We start from the raw sequence: 18,657 nt of genomic DNA, 5'->3' as shown, positions 1-18,657 counted from the left end.
TGTTGGACACATGCCTCAATATCCCCCATTTCCCCAGGATGGGGGCATGCCCTGATGTTTTGGGGGCAGCCAAGTAAACCCCAGATCCCCCGTCTCCAGCCTGGGGGTGGTAAGATGCCGTTTTCCCTCTGATGCCGGCAAATTGAAACATCCCTGTGGAAAAATCCATGAGGGAGGAGGGGACAGGCAATTCCGGGGCTCATGGGAGGGCTCAGCCCCCCTTGGAATGCTGCCTGCTCTCTGGGCCATGCCCCAGCACAGGACCATGGCCGGACAGGACCTCAGTGGGGCCACAGCAGCTATGGAGACCTTTGCACCCTTGAGCAAACAGCAGCAGGGGGGGGAGTGGGGGGAGGAGCTGTGCTGGGGGCAGGGGGGACAGGACCTGCAGGAGCTTTGGGGTCAGGGACAAGGGACTGCCCAGAAAAGGCATCAGACACTGTCTCCTGCTGGACCCTTTATTGAGCACGGGGCCACCCCAAGCCCAGCGTGGGAGCCAGGCGGGGCCAGGTGCAATGCTCCCCCAGCTGGGGGGGGTGGGTCCAGGTGCTGCGGCTGTGGGGAGAGTCCTTGCCGGCGCTTGGGGACTACAGGTGGAGCTGGAAGACCTCCGTGACACGTGGCTTCAGCTCGCCAAGGTCGGACAGGGGGGCCGAGAGCCCCACGATGCTCCACTGCTCCCCCGCCACGATGGCAGAGGTGTGGTAGGACTGGAGCTGGACCCCCACCTTCCCCAGCATCCCTGGAGAGGAGGACAGGGGTTAGGGGCTGCAGGCTGTCCCACCACCCCAGCACTCAGCAAGTAGTGCTCTAGCACCCCTCATGATGCTGATTCATTCCCCCACCCCAAGTCCTTAGCTCCAAGCCCCCAACTCTCTGCCCAACCCCCCCCCCATCCCTGTCTCTCCATGCAACACTTTCCCCTTCCCTGCTGCATCCAGGGTGGATGCAGGGTCCCCCCAGGCTCCCCCCCCTGCTCAGGGGTGACATGGTGGTCTCACCAGCAAGCGTGGGCAGTGTGCTGGGCTCGGAGGCTTTGGCTCTGTAGATGAGGACAGGGCCGGCCAGTGGGGCCGGCTGCTTGAAGGTGGCCCCATTGAGCTCCCGCAGGACAGGGGTGCTGCCCTGCACCGTTCCCGTTGCCCGGTGCGGGGTGCCCTGCAGGGCCACCTGCAGCAAGCCGGTGCTGCCATCGGGCTCGGGGGCCACGTCGCTGTGGGTGGTTGTGACCTGCCAGAGAGATGTGGATGCTCAGCACCCAGGTGCTGCACATGGCAGGGCACAAGGAAGGGATGTCCTCAGAGGCCAACCCAGGGGATGCCCCCCAGCCTGAAAGATGCATTAGCAGCCCCATGGGGCAATGCTGGGCTCATGCTGCTTGGCAGGGAAGGACAAGGTCTGGGTGCACTAGGCTGACATGTGGAGCCCCGGTTGTCCACGCACCTTCAGCCCAGCCTCCTGGGCCAGCAGCTGGGCATTCACCAGGGTCACCTCCTTCTGTGCCCCTCCGGCCAGCATGCCCGCAGCCACGGCAGGCGTTAGGTAGTTCCCGGCCTCCTGCAGGGGTGTTCCTGGGATGGATGGGCCAGCAGCAGAGAGGTCAACCCCATGCTAGATCAGCCAGCCCGAGGTCGGTCCTTTCACCCGCCCATCCATTCACCCAACCCTACTCCCACCCTCCTTCCCATCCATGCACCCGTTCGTATACCTATCCATACCCCCACCATCTCTGTCCTCCCACCATCTTCCCACCCTCCCAGCCCACCATCCAGCCACCCTCCCACCCGCCCATCCCTCCACCTGGCTGTGCACCCATCCCTCCTCCCATCCGCTCAGCCCAGTGGGTCCCCACACTCCCCTGTGTGCTGGCCACCCATCGGGGTCCCTGTGCCCGGCCACGGGGCGCAGCCTGCCTGACTCACCAAGGGTGCAGACCTGAACGCTGCCCTGCACCTTCTTGCCCACTGTGCGCAGCAGCGTGCCCAGGGCCCTGGCCAGGGCTATCCAAGGCTTGGTCTGGGGTGCGAAAGCCTTGCTGAGAGCCTGACCATTGACCTGCGAGGAAGAGCAGGATGTGCAATGGGAACTCACCAGCGATAACACAGGGTCACTCCCAATGCACCCGCACTTTACGACAGGGAAACTGAGACACAGAGGTCAGGTGTCTGGTGGAGTGACTCACTATGCCAGCCAGCCCCTTCCCTGTGGCCATGTCCACGATCTGCATGGCGATCTCCTTGCCACAGCGGCTCTGTGCCTCCCGTGTGCTGGCACCCAGGTGCGGGCAGCAGATGACGTTGGGGTGATTCACCAGGTCACGGTCCTTTGGGGGCTCCTGTTGACACAGCCCCGTCCCACTGTCAGCCTCCAGTACCCACCCGGGAGCCTTGGAGGGGGCATTTACACTTTTCCCTGGCAAGGAGGGGAGTTGGGGAGGGGTGTCCCCAGCTCTGTGGGGTTTGCAGGGCTGCCTGGCCCGGCTTGGGCAGAGTTAAGGTGATGCTGAGCCGAAGAAAAAGGGGGTTCCCTGCAGCCCCCCTCACCTGCGTGAAGACGTCAAGGGCGGCCCCGCCACACTGCCCCGACTGCAGTGCCCGCAGCAGTGCACCCTCATCCACGATGCCACCACGGGCGCAGTTCACCACCTGCACGCCACGGCGGCACTTGGCGAAGGTGCTGTCGTTCAGGAGCCCTACGGGAGGGAGGGAGCATCATGAGTGGTGGGGGGCTGCCCCAGCTTCCCCCAAGCTCCCCCACACCGATGCCCACCCCGTACCAGTGGTGGAGGGCAGCAGCGGCGTGTGCACTGTGATGAAGTCGCAGCGGGGCCAGATCTGCTCCAGCGGCAGCTGCTCCACACCGAAGGTGGCTGAGACTTCAGGGGTGATGATGGGGTCATAGCCTATGGTCTGAGGCAGAGTGGGCGCTCACTCCTGCAGTGCTGACTCCTCCGGGCCAGGGGGGTGCATGCTCCCCACTGCTCCTCCCTGCCCCAGCTCCTTACCTTCATGCCAAAAGCCTGCATGCGGGTGGCCACCTCCCTGCCAATGCGCCCCAGTCCCAGCACGCCCAGTGTCTTCCCGTTCAGCTCCATGCCCATGTACTAGGGTGCAAAGTGGAGAGTGAGCAAGTGCACCCCACACAGGCACCCACAGCCTTGTCCTGCCCAAGGCACTGCACCCGCCTCCTACCTTCTTACGGTCCCATTTGCCCTCCTTCATGGAGGCAGCTGCCTGCGGGATTTGCCTGAAAGGGGAGGCTGCGATCAACCTGCGGGCAGGGGCCGTGGGGCTCACGTCCATCCCCATGTCCTGCCCCACGCTCACCTGGCCAAGGACAGGATCATCCCGCAGGTGAGCTCAGCGGCACTGAGGCTGTTCCCAGTGGGTGTGCTGGGGATGGAGAGTGGTGTCACCGGTGTGTCACCCCCAGGCTGCTGGAGGTCTGCACGCCATGAGGACAGAGACCCACAGGATGGGGAAGGAACCCTGCTGAAGCCTCCCCCGTCTCCCCAGGAGCGCAGGCAGGGATGTCCCCATGCTCCTGCTCTTACTTCATGACCAGGACACCCTTCCTGGTGGCTGCCTCCACATCGACGTTGTCCACACCGGTGCCTGCTCTGCCCACTACCTGTAGTCTCTCCGCCGCCTCCAGCACATCGGCTGTGACTTTGGTGGCTGAGCGGACAATGAGCCCATCGCAGTCCTGGGGGAGACAGACACCGCAGGTGGGAGCGAGGCCCGGGCTGGCAGTCCCGGGGTGGTCCCGGGGGGTGAAGGGTTGGGGACAGCCGCTGGCGGGGGCTGGGATCCACCGTGCGAAACCGGTCGGGATCTTGCATCAGACGGGAGGCGGGGACCGGCCCCGCTGGGCGAGGGGGGCTCCGCTGCCACCCGGGACAGCCGGCCCCGAGCTGCGGCCACTCACGCCCCCACCCACCCGTGGGTGCATCCCGGCCGCGCCGCGCTCACCCGAATCTCCCGCAGCAGCTCCTCCTTGCTCAGGCCGGGCTTCTCCTGCACCCGGAGGCCGCCGGCCTGCAGGATCTCCCGGCAGCAGGGGTCCAGGCTGTCGCTGATCAGCACCTTCTGCAGTTTCCCCAGCGCCATGGCGGGGGACGGGACGGGACGGGACCGGACGGGACGGGACCGGACGGGACGGGACGGGGTGCCGGCTCTCTCCGCACGCCGCCGAGAGGCTGCTGCCGCCCGCCCGCCGAGCTAAAAGGGCTGCGAGCGGGGCACGTTTTTCGGGCTCATTGGGTCCCGTCTCCATAATCCCACCTCCTTCCTTTCCCCTCCCCGCCCCAGCCCGCCCGGGCACCCCCCCCGCCCCCCGAGGGAGGGAGGGAGGGAGGAGGCGGAGGGGAGCGGGGCCGGGGCTGTGCCGGCCCCCCCAGCAGCCCGAGAGCGAGGGGAGGGGTGCCCCGGCAGGACTCTGCAGCCCCCGGGCTGAGGAGTCACGAAGCCGGGAGGAGCGAGGGGCAGCGTGTCCCCACCCCTGCGCACCGCAGCTGTGCCTCAGTTTCCCTGCCCCGCACATCACGCCACAGCGGGGCAGGAGGGTAACGATGGTGGCAGCCACGATGGTGCAGGTGGGTCCCCCAAAGCTGGGGTTGCTGCTGGCAGGGGAGCAGCATGGCCCCCGGCCTATGGCAAGCCCAGCCATGGCCCCACAACTCACCCAGAAATGGGGGTTCCCCAGGTACAACAGCCCAAAGCTGAGGGAGTGATGTGGCCCCTGACAGCCCCCGGCATGGTGCCCACCATTGAGCAATGCCCCTGATAAGGGGCTGGGGGCATGAGGCCAGCTCTCGCCACCAGCTCCCAATGATGTGGGGTACACAGGAGCCGCCTAGCAAACGCCCTCCGTGGGGCAAGAGCCACGTGGCCATGTCCAGTGACCTCGTGGGGGGAAGTGCTGGCCTTGAGAAGGGACAAGTGCAGGGACCCCACAGGGCTGGGCACAGCCTGACATTGCAGATGGCAAGGGATGGAGGTTGCCCCTTGCTCATGGGGCCAAAAACCTCACAGGGCAGGTGGACCAGCCAGAGCCCAGGTCCTGCCCGTGGGGGAGCCAGAATCTGGCCCTTCCTTGTTCACCACTTTCCATGCACTAGAGGTGGGCAGCAGGAACATGGTGCCCCCGAGCCAGGTCCTGTTGGGACTGAGCCCTTCCCCAGTCTGTGTGTGCCCCAAGAAGCAGCACTGGGTACCAAACTGTCCCGTGTGAGACCTAGGGTGGCCCCAGGGGCTGCTAAACCCAGCAGAGCCCGAGTGGCAGTCTTGGCCCAGCAGCCAGGAGGTGGCCGGGATGGCTGCTCTCACCATAGGCAGTGCAGACGAGGTGGGAGAGCCCAGTGCTATGTACACTCCAGCACTGCATACACCCCAGTGAGATGTACACCCTGGCACTACCTATTCCCCGGTGCTACATATACTGCAGCCGCAGCCAGGGAACAACCGTGACGCCAAAGGGGGGAAAGTCCTGGGCAGCCAACACAGGGTGAGAGACAGGGTCAAGGACAGCTGGTGAAATCTGCAGTGGGGTCCTGAAATGGCCCTTCAGTGAAGCTGTGTGACCCAGGGACAGGGACAGGGCTCCTTCTCCACCGCCTTGCACGTCGTTTGAGGCTGGAGGCACCCGCACTGTGGGACATTCCATGGCTGGGACACAGCCCCGCAGCCTCACTGGCCCTTAGCACAGCCGTGACACCAGCCATGGCCTCCGTTAACCATTAAGACTTTGCTCAAGACGCCTGACAACCCGGTGCCTCGGCACCATGCTCCCTGTGCCAGCACTGCCTGGGTTTGACCAACACCTCCTTACGTCTCTGTGGTCCCTCTCCCGCGCCTGTAGCCCTCTTGTGCAGAGGCCATGTGTGGCCAAGCCACCACCGTTGTGGAGTCATATTTGCTGGCTTTTCATGGCCAGCTGGTGCCCTCTCCTGGGGAGCGGGGCTGGAGGCACAGCCTCACAGCACCCCAGCAACGCGGCACCCAGTCCCTCGCCGGCAGCCTGCTGGGACATGGGGGGTGCTGGTGGAGTGGCCGTGACAACAGGTAAGTCCCCTCACTCTTGGCCCTCCAACGGAGCCAGCTGGAGAGACCTGAGTCTGGTCCCTGCCTGTATCCTGAGGAAGTGTCCCTTGGGCTGGCGGGGACCCCAAAACTATCAGGGCCAGCAGGATGGCTGCCCAGGGGACATGGGCTGTGGTGGTTGATGAACCTTCAGGATGGAGTCTGGGAGTTATGGGGGCACGACCCTTTGCAGTCCTTGGGGACCTCATTAACACCAGGGTCCTGGATGGGCTCTGCTTGGTGGCAGGTGGGGGAGGGAGCACAGTGGACAGCTAGCCAAGAGGCCATGGGTGCAGGATGGAGAAGATTGTTGGGGGAGGTGGTCCCTGCAGAGGGAATGGGACTGGGGGAGAAGGCAGGGGCAGCACTGGGACTGCAGTAGCAAGCAGGGAAAAGAATTAGGGGGGTCAAAGGGGACTGGAGTTATTGGAGTTGTGACAGGGGGTGGCAAAGGAGAGGCAAGGGTGGGGGAGACTGGGGTGTTAGGTTAGGATGGTGGGTGTTCCAGAAGTGTTGGGGTGATGGTGGCATCAAGGGAGATGGAGGGTGATGAGGGTGTTCAAGTGGAGAACTGGGAAGTCATGGAAGATTAGAGAGCACAGGAGGGTGTTGTGGGGATGGATGGGTACCCAGGGGGCTCATGGGGCTCTGGGGGTGACAAGGGGGCTGGGGGTGTCCGGTTGGGGTGGAGGTATCCAAGGAAGACCAGAGTGGTAGGGGATGACAAGGAGGACTGGGGTGTCAGGATAGATGGTGGGGGGGTGCCATGGGGGATCTTGGCTAACTGGGGGCCTTTTGGGGTGACTGGAAAATTGGGGGAAGGACTTGGGGGGGGACGGGTGCCAGAGAGGGATCAGAGATTGTGCCTAGGGGACTGAAGGGTGGGGAAGGGTTTGGGCTCAGCGCAGAGGGGCTGGGGGGAGTAGAGGGTTGGAGTGGAGGGGTGGCCGTGTCAGCTGGGGCAGGCTGGCTGCCGGGGGGGACACGACTGGGCAGTTGAAGGGGAGGATGGAGAGAGGGAGTGGGGGGGGGCATGGAGGGAGAGATCGGGGAGGGCATGGAGGGAGGGAGGGAGGGATGGGTCGGGGAAGGAAGGATGGTGGGTCAGAGGGAGGGATGGAGGAAAAGAAGGATGGAGGGAGGCAGGGATAGGTGAAGGAGGGAGGCAGGGGGGAGGAGGAGGAGAAGAAGGAGGAGGAGGAGGGGATGCAGCGGCGGGCGGAGCCGGCCGGTGCCGCAGAGCCGCCTCCCCGGCGCACGCTGGGGCGGCCCGGCAGCGCCTGCGGAGACCCGCCGGCCCGGCCTGGTGCCGCCCGGTACCGCCGGTGCCCGGCCCGGTGCTGCCCAGCGCGGTGCGGCGGTGCCCGGCCCGGGGCAGGATGCGAGCCCCGCGGCGGAGGTGAGGAGCGTGTCCGTGCGGTGCGTGTGTCATCCGTAGGTGCGTGTGTCCGTGGGTGATGCGGCTCGGGGTGTCTCTGTGCCCTGGGCACGCGTGGGGGCTGCGTGTGCCCACGCTGGGCTGTGGAGATGCCGCGGCAGGCTGAGGCCCAGGTACCAACCGGCATCGGTGTGGCCAGGATGCAGCTGGGATGTGGCTGGGATGCGAGTGTGCTCCCTCGGGGCAGTGTGGGGCTGGACACATCTTGTCCCCAAACGCATTCCCCTTGGGCTGTGGGTGTCCCCTGCCTGCTGGGGGTGTCCCGTGGGTTGGTGCTGCCATAGGACTGTGGGTCACCACGCTTCCAGCTGGGCTGTGGCTCACTGGGCCCTGTGTGGGACAAGTCCGGGAGCACTGCTGGGCATCCAGGCAAAGGGTTTGGGGGAGCTGCTGGTGTGCAGGAAGGGAATGGGGAGCTCTCGTCCGTCACTGAGGGCACACGGGTATTCGCTGCCCTGTGCTGTGAGGACCCAGGGGTGCCAGGGCTACATGTGCTATGCCAAGTGAGAGGGCAGGGGCTGTAGGGTCCTGCAGGGCTGGGATGGCACCAGCACCAGCACTGGGCTCTCCTCAGGACACTGGGCAGGTGGGGTTTGCTAGGATGTGCTGGGCCAAGGATGGCCCTGGGGGAAGCTCTGCGGTTCAGGGTGCTGACACAGGGAGCTTGGCTTGCCCCATGTCCTCAGTCCCGTTTGTGTCCTCCCTGATCCTCCCTCGGCTCTGTCCATCCCCAATTCCAGCCTGAGCTTCCTGACAGACCGTTTGTCCTGGCACCCGGCCAGGGCTGCCAGGGCCCGGGAGCCATGCCCGCTGCCATGCTTGCGGTGCAGCGTCGGGAGCCATCCTTGCCAGGAGTGTGGGTAACGCCAGCCCCCTGCTCCCCCCGTCCTGCTGTGCTCAATGGAGACCTTGTTGCCGTGCTCCGTGTGCGGGCAGTCTGCGGTCGGCTGTGCCGTGTGCCGTGCACACACACTGTGCATACACGCCCAGGCGGCCGCTGCGGCCGTGGCTGGCTGTCCCCAGCTCCACCTCTCCCGTGGCGGCACCCAGCCCCTGCTGAAACATTTGTGCCGACGAGTCAGTGGGGAGCCAGGCGGAGCCACCCTCGGCATCTCATCCCCGGCACTGAGCTGCTGTGCTCGCCCTGGCCTCTCTTGGCCTTTGCCACGGCCCTTCTGCCAGCCCTGAGACAGTCGCTGGCACCCAGAGTGGCTGTGGCTGAGCACGGGGCTGGGGGCTGCCATCCATCCCTCCGTCTATCTCTCTGTCTGCCCCTCTGTCCATCCGCAGGAGGTGATCTGGCAGCAAGAGGAGGTGAGTTGCCATCTCAGTGTGCTTGAGCGGTGCTGGGTGGCTTGGGGATGGGGCAGTTTGGGGATGCTCTCCCATGCGGCAGTAGCTACCATCATACAGCCAACATGCTGTGGCCCTTGCAGCTACTCCTGTGCTCTCCTCTCTCCCCGGCAGCACCCTGGAGTGCCAGTGCCGGCAAGCAGCCGTGGTGGCCCTGGTGTGATGCCATGGAGATTCTGTGAGTCAGCGGTTCCTTTGAGTCAGGGCCGCGTGGCACCCCTCGTGCCAGGGCTTCAAGGTACATCAGGGGTGGGAAGTGCTGCCTGGTGGGTGGGGGGCTCCAGGGCTGTGTTCCCCTCCAACTCTGCTGTGCCAGCAGCTCTGCTACATGCCCTGGGGTAGCATGGCCAGCATGAAAGGGCTCTTGTCCTCCCGCAGTCCCAGCAGAACTGCTGTGGCCTCCCCTTCGCAGGAAACAAATTCCCAGTGTTGGGCACATGGATGGGGAGGGAGGAGCCCCCATCCAGCCCAGCTGTCCATGGCCGTGGCAGAGCCCGAGGCTCCTGCCGGCCCAGCGTCCCTCTATCCCGGCATGGGGCTTCCAGTCCTGGTGTTGGAGGATGCTGGCTGGACTTTGCTCATTTACCTAGATTCTGTGGTCAGGCACAGAGCTGGGCTGGCCCTGCCTCAGGGTGGCTCCGAGGAGCCCCCGTGGCACTGGAGCCACAGGGATTAGTCACCCTTCTCTCTGGGTATCGCTCCTCATTGCATCTTCTCAGGTGTTGTGCCTCCTTTGGTATTGCACCTCCATGGGTGTCACGCCCCTAGGTATTGCACCTCCTTGGGTATTGTACTGTGTCTCTGTGGGTATTGTGACTCTGGGTACCGCATCTCCTTGGGTATCAGGCGTTCGGCTGTCATGCCTCCTTGATTGTTGTGTCTCCGGGTATTATGCTTCTGGGTGTCATGCCTCTGTGGATGTCATGTCACAGGGGATTGTGCTTCTTTGGGTATGTTGCCTCCTGGGACATCATGCATTGGGATATCGCGCCGCTGAGTACTGTGCTTCCTTGAGTGCAGTGCATCCTTGTGTACCTTGACTCTGGGTATCGTGGCTCCTTCAATGTTTTGTCTCTGGGTATCACACGCCTGGGTATCGGTCCTCCTGGGGCATCATGCCTCCAGAGATCATGCCTCCTTGGATATTGTGTCTCCGGCTATCGTGTCTCCTCAGGCATAGTGCTTCTGGTTATTGTACCTCTGGAGTGCCTCCAGGTATCATGCCTTGAGGTACTGTGCCCCTGGGTACTGCGCCTCTGGGTACCACACCTCTGGGTACCATGCCACTGGGTACTGTGCCTCTGGGTTCTGTGCTCCTGGGTATCATGCTGGTTATGGTGCCTGGCAGGGCACGGGGCCACGCCTGGCCAGTGCTGGTGTGCTTAGAGCCGTCATGCCTCAGTTTCCCCTTGTGATGGGTTGTTGCTGCAGGGGCCGTGGCTGCCTCCCCGTGCTCCCTCCCAGGCTGGCAGTGCTGTGTCCCCTGCCTGCAAAGTGCTGGTGTGGCGTGCCCGGCCCTGGGGACGTGGCCCCAGGGTCCCTATCATGGCCTGTGCCACTGGAAGATGCTGGCCCTGCCTGGCAGTTGGGGCACTGTGCCCACCGTGGCACTGGGAGTGAATGCCCACCTCCCTGCACGTGGGACCCCACCAAAAAGCTGTCATGATGAGATTAGAAAATAAATATTGTCATTTTTTTAAAAAGGAAAAAAAAAAGAATCCTGGGTTTTTTTATTTGTGGGTTGGGTTTTTTTTTCCCTTCTTTCTTTTAAATCGTGAAATGACTCACACTTCTCAGCTGAAAATAAACCTGAGTGTGGCTGCGGTGGGGAGCTGGCGAGACGTGATAGCACGGAGGCATGGGGCCCCTCGGAGAGCAGCCGGGGCCAGCCCTGCCTCAGGCAGCCCCTGCTCGCTGCCAGCACCCAGACCCCCCTCCATGGGGCCACGGGGGGGCTCTTGTGGGGGCTCAGGTGGCCCTGCCAGGGCTGCTAATGGGGCTAAAGTGCTCCTAAGAGGGCACCGCCATCTGCATGGCCCCCGGGGCCTCGTGTCTTTGTACTTAGCGCAGATGCCTCCCGGCTGCGGGAACACACACGGGCACCCCCACGTGTGCACAGACACTGCTCTGCTGCTGTGCACTCGCACACAGGAGTGCAGCCCCCTCTCCACATGCACCCCCACGATGTTTTTCCTCTCCTGGAGTTCGCCCCTCACCCCAGGCAGGCTTTTGCGTGACTGTTTGATGTCGGGAGCTCGCCCTGGTGCCGCACCAGCCACCCACAGCCCCGCTGGGATCGGGGAGATGCAGCAGCCACTGTGCAGAGCCTTTGGTAAAATCCCCCGCTACCCTCCCTGGCTCCTCTGTCACAGCTGCTGGGTGGTGCACTGGGGGGCCCTGGGGTCTGGACCCCCAATGCCTTGCGTCACGCAGCTGTATGCTCCTCTCCGCAGGGACCCCTGCAGCGGTGACAGGCCAGCTGTGCTCCCCGGAGCCAGCCACATGGCGGGTAAGACACCCTGGGAGCCCCCTTGTACCCCACATGCCCCAGATCCATGCCCTGCTGAGGATGATGTGCCCCCGGCAGGGTGTATCGCTCCAGGGGATGGCCAGGGGCTCACCGGGCCCCAAGGCATCATGATGTCCCTCCTGGTGACATCTTGGGGGCAGGCGGGGTGCTGAGCAGCCGCTTTGCTTGCCTGACTGCCGCTTGTCCTCGTTCCCTCCCAGCTTCCCAAGATGGGCCATGGGGTGAGGGTGATGAGGACTCCATGTCAGCCGAGCCTGGGGGTTCCCATGGCCCCCCAGGTGCTCAGCCTCAGCCTGGCCCTTTGGTACAGACGTGTCTGCTCCGGGACCTGGAGATGGGTCCCCTCGCCCAGACGCAGACCCTGCGGGACTTTGAGCAGGTGAGACCTTGGGGTACAGGGACCAACCCCTCCATGGCACTACCAAGCCACCCCTCCCGACCCCAGCACCTCCGGTTCCTTGCAGGATACATGCCGGATCCCCTGGGTGCAGCAGTGGGGTGCGGAGAGCAGGAGGGGGACACAGGCTAGGTGGTGGTGGGACGAGGAGCGGGGGCTCAGCTCCCCCTCGGCGCCATGCTCCCCCTCGCCGCCCTCCTGGCTCAGGCACGCGGGGGCCGCCGGGGCTCAGGTTTCACCACCCGCCTGTCCCTGCTGTCCCGCTCCGGCGATTCCTCAAATAGCTCCGGGAGGGGATATAAAAAAAAAAAAAAAAAGGGAAAGAGGCCACGGCAGGGACAGCAGCAGGAGCTGCGGGCAGGCTGGGACCGCCGGCCGTGTCCCCGGCGGCGCCATGTGAGGGGTGCCGGGATGCCCCCGCCATGGAGCGCCTGCCGGCCATGGCTAATGGGTACCGCACACTCTCCCAGCACCTCAATGACCTCAAGAAGGAGAATTTCAGCCTCAAGCTGCGCATCTACTTTCTGGAGGAGCGTGTCCAGCAGAAGGGCGAGGACAGCCGGGACGATGTCTACCGGCGGGTGAGCACCCATGGGAGACGGTTGCCCAATGGGGATTTCCCTCCCCATCGCCCCCTTTGCTGGGAGAAGATGAGGCTTAGAGGAGTGCAGCTGGTGAGGACAGCGGGGAGGGCATCGGGCACGGCACTGGGGCTAGGGGAGCCACTGTGCAGGAGTTTGCCCCTTCCTGCCTTTGACTAGAGTGGGGAGAAGGATCAGGGAGGGTGTCGGCAGCCCAGTGGGGTGCCTGGGGTGGGTGGCAGTGCCAGTTTGGGTGCAGACAGATGGAGCAGGTACACCCCATCTCAGCACCGATGGGCTAAAATACCACCTGTGTCAATTGGTGCCAGGAACACCTCAATACCTGCCATGGGGTGAGGGACCCCCATGCCACCTCTGATGCTTTCCCGTGGTCAATGGCACTGGGGGGAGTCTGGGCAAGTGTGGGGGCATCTTAGCCACCTCCCTCTCACCCAACAGAACATCGAGCTGAAGGTGGAGGTGGAGAGCCTGAAGCGTGAGCTGCAGGAGAAGCAACAAGCCCTGGACAATACATGGTGAGTGGGGCCAGTCAAGCCCCCCGCCCTGGGGTGAACGTGGCACCCACGTACTGTGGGCACAGTGGATGGGGTGGTCTGTCTAGACCCTGCCCACAGCAGGCAGCAGAGGGGTTTGCAGTGGGTCTGGAGGGGTTTTCAATGGGGCTGGGTCTCCTCTTACAGCCCCAGCGCCAGCCGAAAATAAAGGGCAGCACCTGTTTGGCAGGGAGGGCAGCGCCATGGCCAGGGGCCGTGGCATGGGTGTCCCGCAGCAGGGCACTGGCAGGCAGGGAGCTGGGGGCATGGCAGCCAAGGAGCCTCTGGTTTCGGGAGTGTGTCGGGACGGCTTTGGTGGTTCAGAGCCCAAACATGACCTGGTGCCACCAGAGGCAGTGGCGCTCAGAGGTTACAGTATGCCCTGCCTGGAGGTCATGCAAAAAGATCACCCATGGCATGAGGAGAGCTGGGCTGGGGGCAGCCGGGGTGGCACAGCTCACCCAGCCGGTTTGGGGTGGGGGCTTTTGCAAAGGGATGCCATGCCATGCCATGCCATGCCATCTTGCACCCTGCCAAGCCATGCCATACCGTGCCATACTGTGCCAGGCCATGCCATGCCATGTTGTGAGATGCCATGCCATGCTATACCATGCTGTGCTACATCATGTTGTGTCATGCTATGCTGTGCTGTGCCGTGCCGTGCCACATTGTGCTGTGCCTGGCAGGGTGGCTGCAGAGAACCAGACGACCCGCAGCCAGGCAGCGCTCCGGCAGCAGTATGAGGAGCGGCAGCGGGAGTCGGAGCACGTCTATGAGCTCCTGGAGAACAAGATCCAGCTCCTGCAGGAGGTGAGCCCAGGGATGGTGGGGGCATGGCAGTGGTAGAGCAAGGGCCAGATCTCTGGGCTTACTCCACTGCCACGCAGGAGGCCAGGCTGGCACGGAATGAGGCCGAGCAGGCCACAGCGCTGGCCAGAGCCGAAGCAGAGCGGTGCCGGGAGCTGGCAGGGAAGCTGAAGGAAGCTGTAAGGTCAAAGGAGGAAGACAGGAGCGATGATGGCTGCAATGCCGTGGCCCAGAGGTGGGTGCCCAGGACCCGTCCCCTCTGTGCTGCCATCCTGTGCCCTGTGCTGGTCCTTGGGGACTACCAAGGGCCTGGTGCTGTGCAGGGCCAGGGGGCTGCGGGTATCTGGGGGGGTGGAGGGGTCACCCCAAGGGGAGAGAATTGGGCTGTGGGGAGGGGGGAGCAGCCCAGAGGCTGCTCTGCTTTGTCCCAGAGACTGCCTCCCCCAAGCTGTCGCCAGTGCCATCCTCGGGCCACCCCACTGCATGAGTGTCCCCTGCCCTTCCCTCCCTTTCAGAAGGATCGAAGAGCTGACCCAAGAGCTGGCAGCCAGCAACCAGCTCGTGGAAACCCTGTCGGCCAAGAAGCGTGACCTGCAACAGCGCCTGGAGGAGCCCCCAGCTGTGGGGGGGCAGGTGGGTGGGCAAGCATGGGGGGACACCAAACCAGCACCTCAGGGGGGAGTGCACCCGCCCAGGACTCGGCCGGCAGTTGTCATCCTTGTCCCCTTCTGGGGCTATGGCCAGGCCTGTGCCACATCCAGCCCGGCAGTGTCGGGCGTTTGCACAGCTGTGCCATGGTGCTGGGGGGAGGAGGGGGCCGGGAGGACCTGGTGGGGGTGTCAGGGGAGAGGCCACCAGCCTGTGCAGTCCTTCTCTGGCTGTCGGTGCCGCCTGAGCCTGTCTGCCGTTTAAATCCTAGGTCTTAAAATACCCCTGACAGCCTGGTGCTGTGCCAGGCAGGATTTCGGGGCCGTGAGGGAGTAGAGCAGCATGTTCCTGGCAGCGACATGGCTCCTCTGGCCATGCTGCCTCTCGGTGGCACAGCAGCCGTGGGCCACCAGTAGGCAAGCTGCCTGTGTGGTGGCCCAACGGGGGGACCCTGGTGTGTGCCCGCTGGGTGGCACCGGGCACCTTACTGGTGCATGGCTGCTGGTGGCCTTATGTGGTGGGGATGTGCTCCCCGGGTGCTGACTGCTGGGGCTGGCCATTGGCAGTGGTGACTGGGACGTGGTGCTGGCACTGGGGTGGGGACCTGGCACCGGGGACAGGCACTAGAGAGGGGCGCTGGCACTGGAGCGGGGCAGTGGCATTGGGACCGGGCCCCACTACTGGCCCTGCACTGTCACGGTCACTGTCGCTGTCAGCACCAGCCCCACGTGTGCCCGGGGCGGGCCGCAGGCAGCCGCTGCGCATGCGCAATCTCTGCGCTCGGTGACTACAAGTCCCGGCAGGCGGTGAGGCCTTCGTGCATGCGTGGGGGCGGTCGTGGGCCGCCATCTTGAAATCTGAGCCAGAAGCCGGGCGCCGCCGTGGCAGGAGCATCCGCGGCGGCGGCGGCGGGGGGAGGCAGAGCGGCGGGGCCTGTGGGGCAGGGGGGCAGCCCGGGGTGAGGGGCAGCCCCGAGGAAGGGGGACAGCGAGGAGAGAGGGGGCAGCCTTGGAGTAGGGGGAGCTGTGAGGAGGGGGGGCAGCGAAGAGAGGGGAGGGGGACAGCCAGGAGAGAGGGGCAGCCGAGATGTGAAGGAGATGTTGTAGGGATGTTGTAGGGTGGGATGTTTCTGTATTGCCAGGAGTCCCGGCGTGTCACCCCTTTAAAAAGCGGGTATTGGTGAGGTGAGAAGTGCTGATACACTCAGGGTTTGAGGGAGCTGTGCCCTGGGAGATGCACTGAGTGAGCGGTAGAGGCCTCAGGAAGGTCTCTTGAGAACCCCCAGAAGTAGGTTTGGGTGCTGGTCGGGAGGGAGGATGAAGGAAACCTGCCGGATCTGTGCCCGGGAGCTGTGTGGCAACCAGCGGCGATGGATCTTCCACACGGCGGCCAAGCTGAACCTTCAGGTGCTGCTCTCCCATGTCCTGGGCAGGGAGCTGTGCCGGGATGGCAAATCCGAGTTTGCTTGCAGCAAGTGTGCCTTCATGCTGGACCGCATCTACAGGTTCGACACTGTCATCGCACGCATCGAAGCCCTCTCCATTGAGCGCTTGCAGAAACTGCTGCTGGAGAAAGACCGCCTCAAGTTCTGCATTGCAAGCATGTACCGCAGGAACAATGAAGACTCTAGTACAGATGACAGAGCTGGGGATGGGACTGTGGACCTTTCTAACCTGCCTGATGTACGGTACGCTGCCCTCCTTCAGGAGGATTTTGCTTATTCTGGATATGAATATTGGACGGATCAAGAAGAGCACAGCTTGGAGCTACACAGCTGCCACACTTCAGAGGGAGCGAGTAACCGCCCACGGCGCTGCCGTGGCTGTGCTGCGCTGCGGGTGGCTGATGCTGACTATGAAGCGATTTGCAAAGTGCCGCGCAAGGTGGCCAGAAGCATCTCCTGTGGGCTGTCCAGCCGATGGTCAGCCAGCATGGGTAATGAGGAGTCATCCGTGTGCGATGTGGCAGAGTCCACCAGCACCAGAGGCCCTGTGGATGGGGAGAGCATGGAAGAAGGCACTCCTGCCTCCTCTGTTGAGTCTCTGGACACGACTGTGGAGGCAAGCCCTCCGCAGCAGAAGGACGAAGATGCGGATAAGGGGGTGAAAGGGAATGGGAAATGCGACGATTTCTCGGATGATCGAATGACCCCAAACTCTTCTCTGAGTGGGAACAGGCTGGAGCTGGCCCTCAACTTGATCAAGGCTTTGGACTACAAACCCATTCAGAGCCCCCGAGGCAGCAGGCTACCTATTCCTGTGAAGTCCACCTTGCCACCTCCCAAGCTCAGCCATGACTCGGCAGATGGCAGCGTGTGTGCTGGTTCTGCCTTCCTGAACGCAGACAGAAAATCTTTTTCCAGAGTTCCTTTGGGTCTTTCCCTGGAGATTTCTGAACTACAGGAGCTGTGGGACGACCTCTGTGAGGATTATATGCCACTGCGGGTACAGGTAGAGGTCATTGTGCCACTGTTCGATTGAGCAGTGTCTCTGTGGCCTGACGCAGAGCCCACTAGGGATTCTTCTGTGCTGAGATAATACAGACAGCCACGTGTCGCTGAACCCAGGGCTAAGAATAGGCAGATCGGTCCTTTTTAGGTGTGCTGCCTCTCTCCTCTGTCATTCTCTTGTCATCTGTTTCCTCCTTGTGTTCTGGGAAATTAAGCTTCCTCCCTCCATCAGCCCTCCCTGTCAATGCAGGCTGCTAGATGGGTCTAAGCTCTTTGCATGCTTTGTCCTTTTTCTGCTGAGAAAACACCAGTTTCACTTTAGCTTTCTCTTTAAGAGGGCAGTGTGAGTTTTATCCACAACCAAAGGGAGTGTTTTAAGCTTCTGGGCATGTGTTTTCCAGTGTGTTTGCTTTGTACCCGGGTGATAGTTCAGTGCGTCTGCCTCTGCAGATCAGGCCTCCAACCTGCCTAACGTGCAGATCCACACAGGGATCTGTGGCATGTGCCCTGAGGAAAAGGTGTTTTCCTTGCAGGTGGATTTGTGCTAGAGGATGACTTTAGGGTTGGTGTTCTAGATAATTGGTTTATTTTCTGATCCTTTGAAAAGATTCATCAATTAATGGCAGGTGCTGCTGAGAGGTGATGAGAGCTCCTGCTTTCATGGGACTTCCTGGTGCTGTTATCTGCCTCAGTGGTAGTCATTGCGTAGCTCTGGATTGCCTCTGTTTCGCTGGCTTTAATGAAATCTTCATTAGTATGCAGTCAAAAAGCTGAACTTGTAACTCCTTTACCACTTGCCTTAATGAATAGAAGGCCTCAGTCAGCTTCAATTCAGGAATATCCATGTGAGCCTAATTGCATTCCCATTAGCAGCCTTAGCGCTGTCTAATGCTCTAGGTAGCCTGAGGGATTAGAAAAATGCTTGTTTATTACTATGGCAACTGTAGCTGTGCTGAATTACACTTCCTATTTAGCCAGCGCTGCTTGCTGTCCCATCTGCTCGGGCGTTTCCCAGAGCTGTGTGCTTTTCCCATAAAAACCTGCTTAAGAGATGATGCTAGGGCGGAATGCAGGAAAAATTATTTTCAGCTGGCGCACAAAGATGTTGCGCTGGCAGCCAGCGACTGAAGATGTGAAGCAGGGCGTTGCTGCTCCTGTAGTCTGTGTTGCTTGCTACCAGTTTTCACTGCTGGGAGTATATTTAGGGATATCTAGAAATAGGCTTTCTCCTAACGGAACGTGTCACAATCAATGTGGCGTGTTTACGGCTTGGCTTTGTGTCACGCCTTGCCATCCTCCTCTTGGAACTGCTTTAGAGGAGTACCTCCAGCCTCTGCCATCCAATCATCTCTGCTGGGAATTAATCCTGCAGGATTTTTTTACTGCCTGTTTCTTGCCATGGTGGCAGCAGCAATTACGGGCTTTGGTGCAGGGTCTGGCAGAAGGGGGAAAGCGCTTAATCCTTTGGATGGCTTTAACGGCAATAATGGGAAGTCAGATGCAGCTAGTGAACTAAACGGTTCTTGTATAAATGATTTTTCTTTCTCTTTGTATGAGCAACACTTTAAAGTCGGGTACTGCTGTCCAGCAATTCATATGCATAAATGCCATTCTGGTAATGTGAAAGAAATATATAGGGTATATAGGGCCACAGTTCCCTTACTGCCTTTGGGAAACTGCAGTTCTCTTTAAATTTACTGCTGTAAGCTACGATGACTGAGAGATCTGGTTTCAGGGCATGTGATCTCGTAGGTATTCTCTTCTTGGGTATTTTCTTGAAACAACGATTCTTCCTCTTCATCACCGCAGCCCCAGAAAAA

General features: G+C 62.1%; 2 protein-coding genes across 4 annotated transcripts in view; one reads left to right on the top strand and one right to left on the bottom strand.

The window, feature by feature from the left end:
- Positions 1-445: 445 nt before the first annotated feature.
- PHGDH (phosphoglycerate dehydrogenase) lies at positions 446-4,275 on the bottom strand. Its single transcript, XM_074151900.1, has 12 exons — positions 3,972-4,275; positions 3,554-3,705; positions 3,327-3,392; positions 3,192-3,246; positions 3,005-3,103; positions 2,777-2,909; positions 2,544-2,692; positions 2,183-2,335; positions 1,923-2,055; positions 1,444-1,571; positions 1,002-1,230; positions 446-742 (listed from the first exon to the last, which is right to left on the bottom strand). Exons 1-12 carry the CDS (start codon positions 4,107-4,109, stop codon positions 588-590), a joined length of 1,590 nt encoding a protein of 529 aa, XP_074008001.1. The 5' UTR covers positions 4,110-4,275; the 3' UTR covers positions 446-587.
- A 7,857-nt stretch (positions 4,276-12,132) lies between these two features.
- Positions 12,133-18,657, top strand: part of PDE4DIP (phosphodiesterase 4D interacting protein) — a 30,533-nt gene continuing 24,008 nt past the window's right edge. For 2 of the 3 annotated variants that reach the window (XM_074151224.1, XM_074151225.1), the window contains exon 1: positions 15,705-16,838. In XM_074151224.1, the coding sequence (XP_074007325.1) occupies positions 15,705-16,838 (1,134 nt within the window). Of the gene's footprint in view, positions 12,380-12,838; positions 12,916-13,619; positions 13,744-13,820; positions 13,976-14,255; positions 14,374-15,704; positions 16,839-18,657 lie in introns of those variants that run through there. The other variant, XM_074151226.1, reaches the window with a different exon arrangement.

The sequence above is a fragment of the Numenius arquata genome, chromosome 8 (genome assembly GCF_964106895.1).
Source record: "Numenius arquata chromosome 8, bNumArq3.hap1.1, whole genome shotgun sequence".
NCBI lineage: Eukaryota > Metazoa > Chordata > Aves > Charadriiformes > Scolopacidae > Numenius > Numenius arquata.
The sequence above is the reverse complement of the archived record's forward strand: the minus strand, read 5'-3'. Positions and strand labels throughout refer to the sequence as shown.

Bases quoted from the DNA above. Each gene is read 5' to 3' on its own strand.
- PHGDH (XM_074151900.1), bottom strand. From the start codon at position 4,109: ATGGCGCTGGGGAAACTGCAGAAGGTGCTGATCAGCGACAGCCTGGAC. The intron at 3,393-3,553 runs GTAAGAGCAGGA...CTCCATCCCCAG, and splicing joins AAGGGTGTCCTGGTCATGAA to CACACCCACTGGGAACAGCC. The intron at 3,247-3,326 runs GTGAGCGTGGGG...CTCCCCTTTCAG, and splicing joins ATGATCCTGTCCTTGGCCAG to GCAAATCCCGCAGGCAGCTG.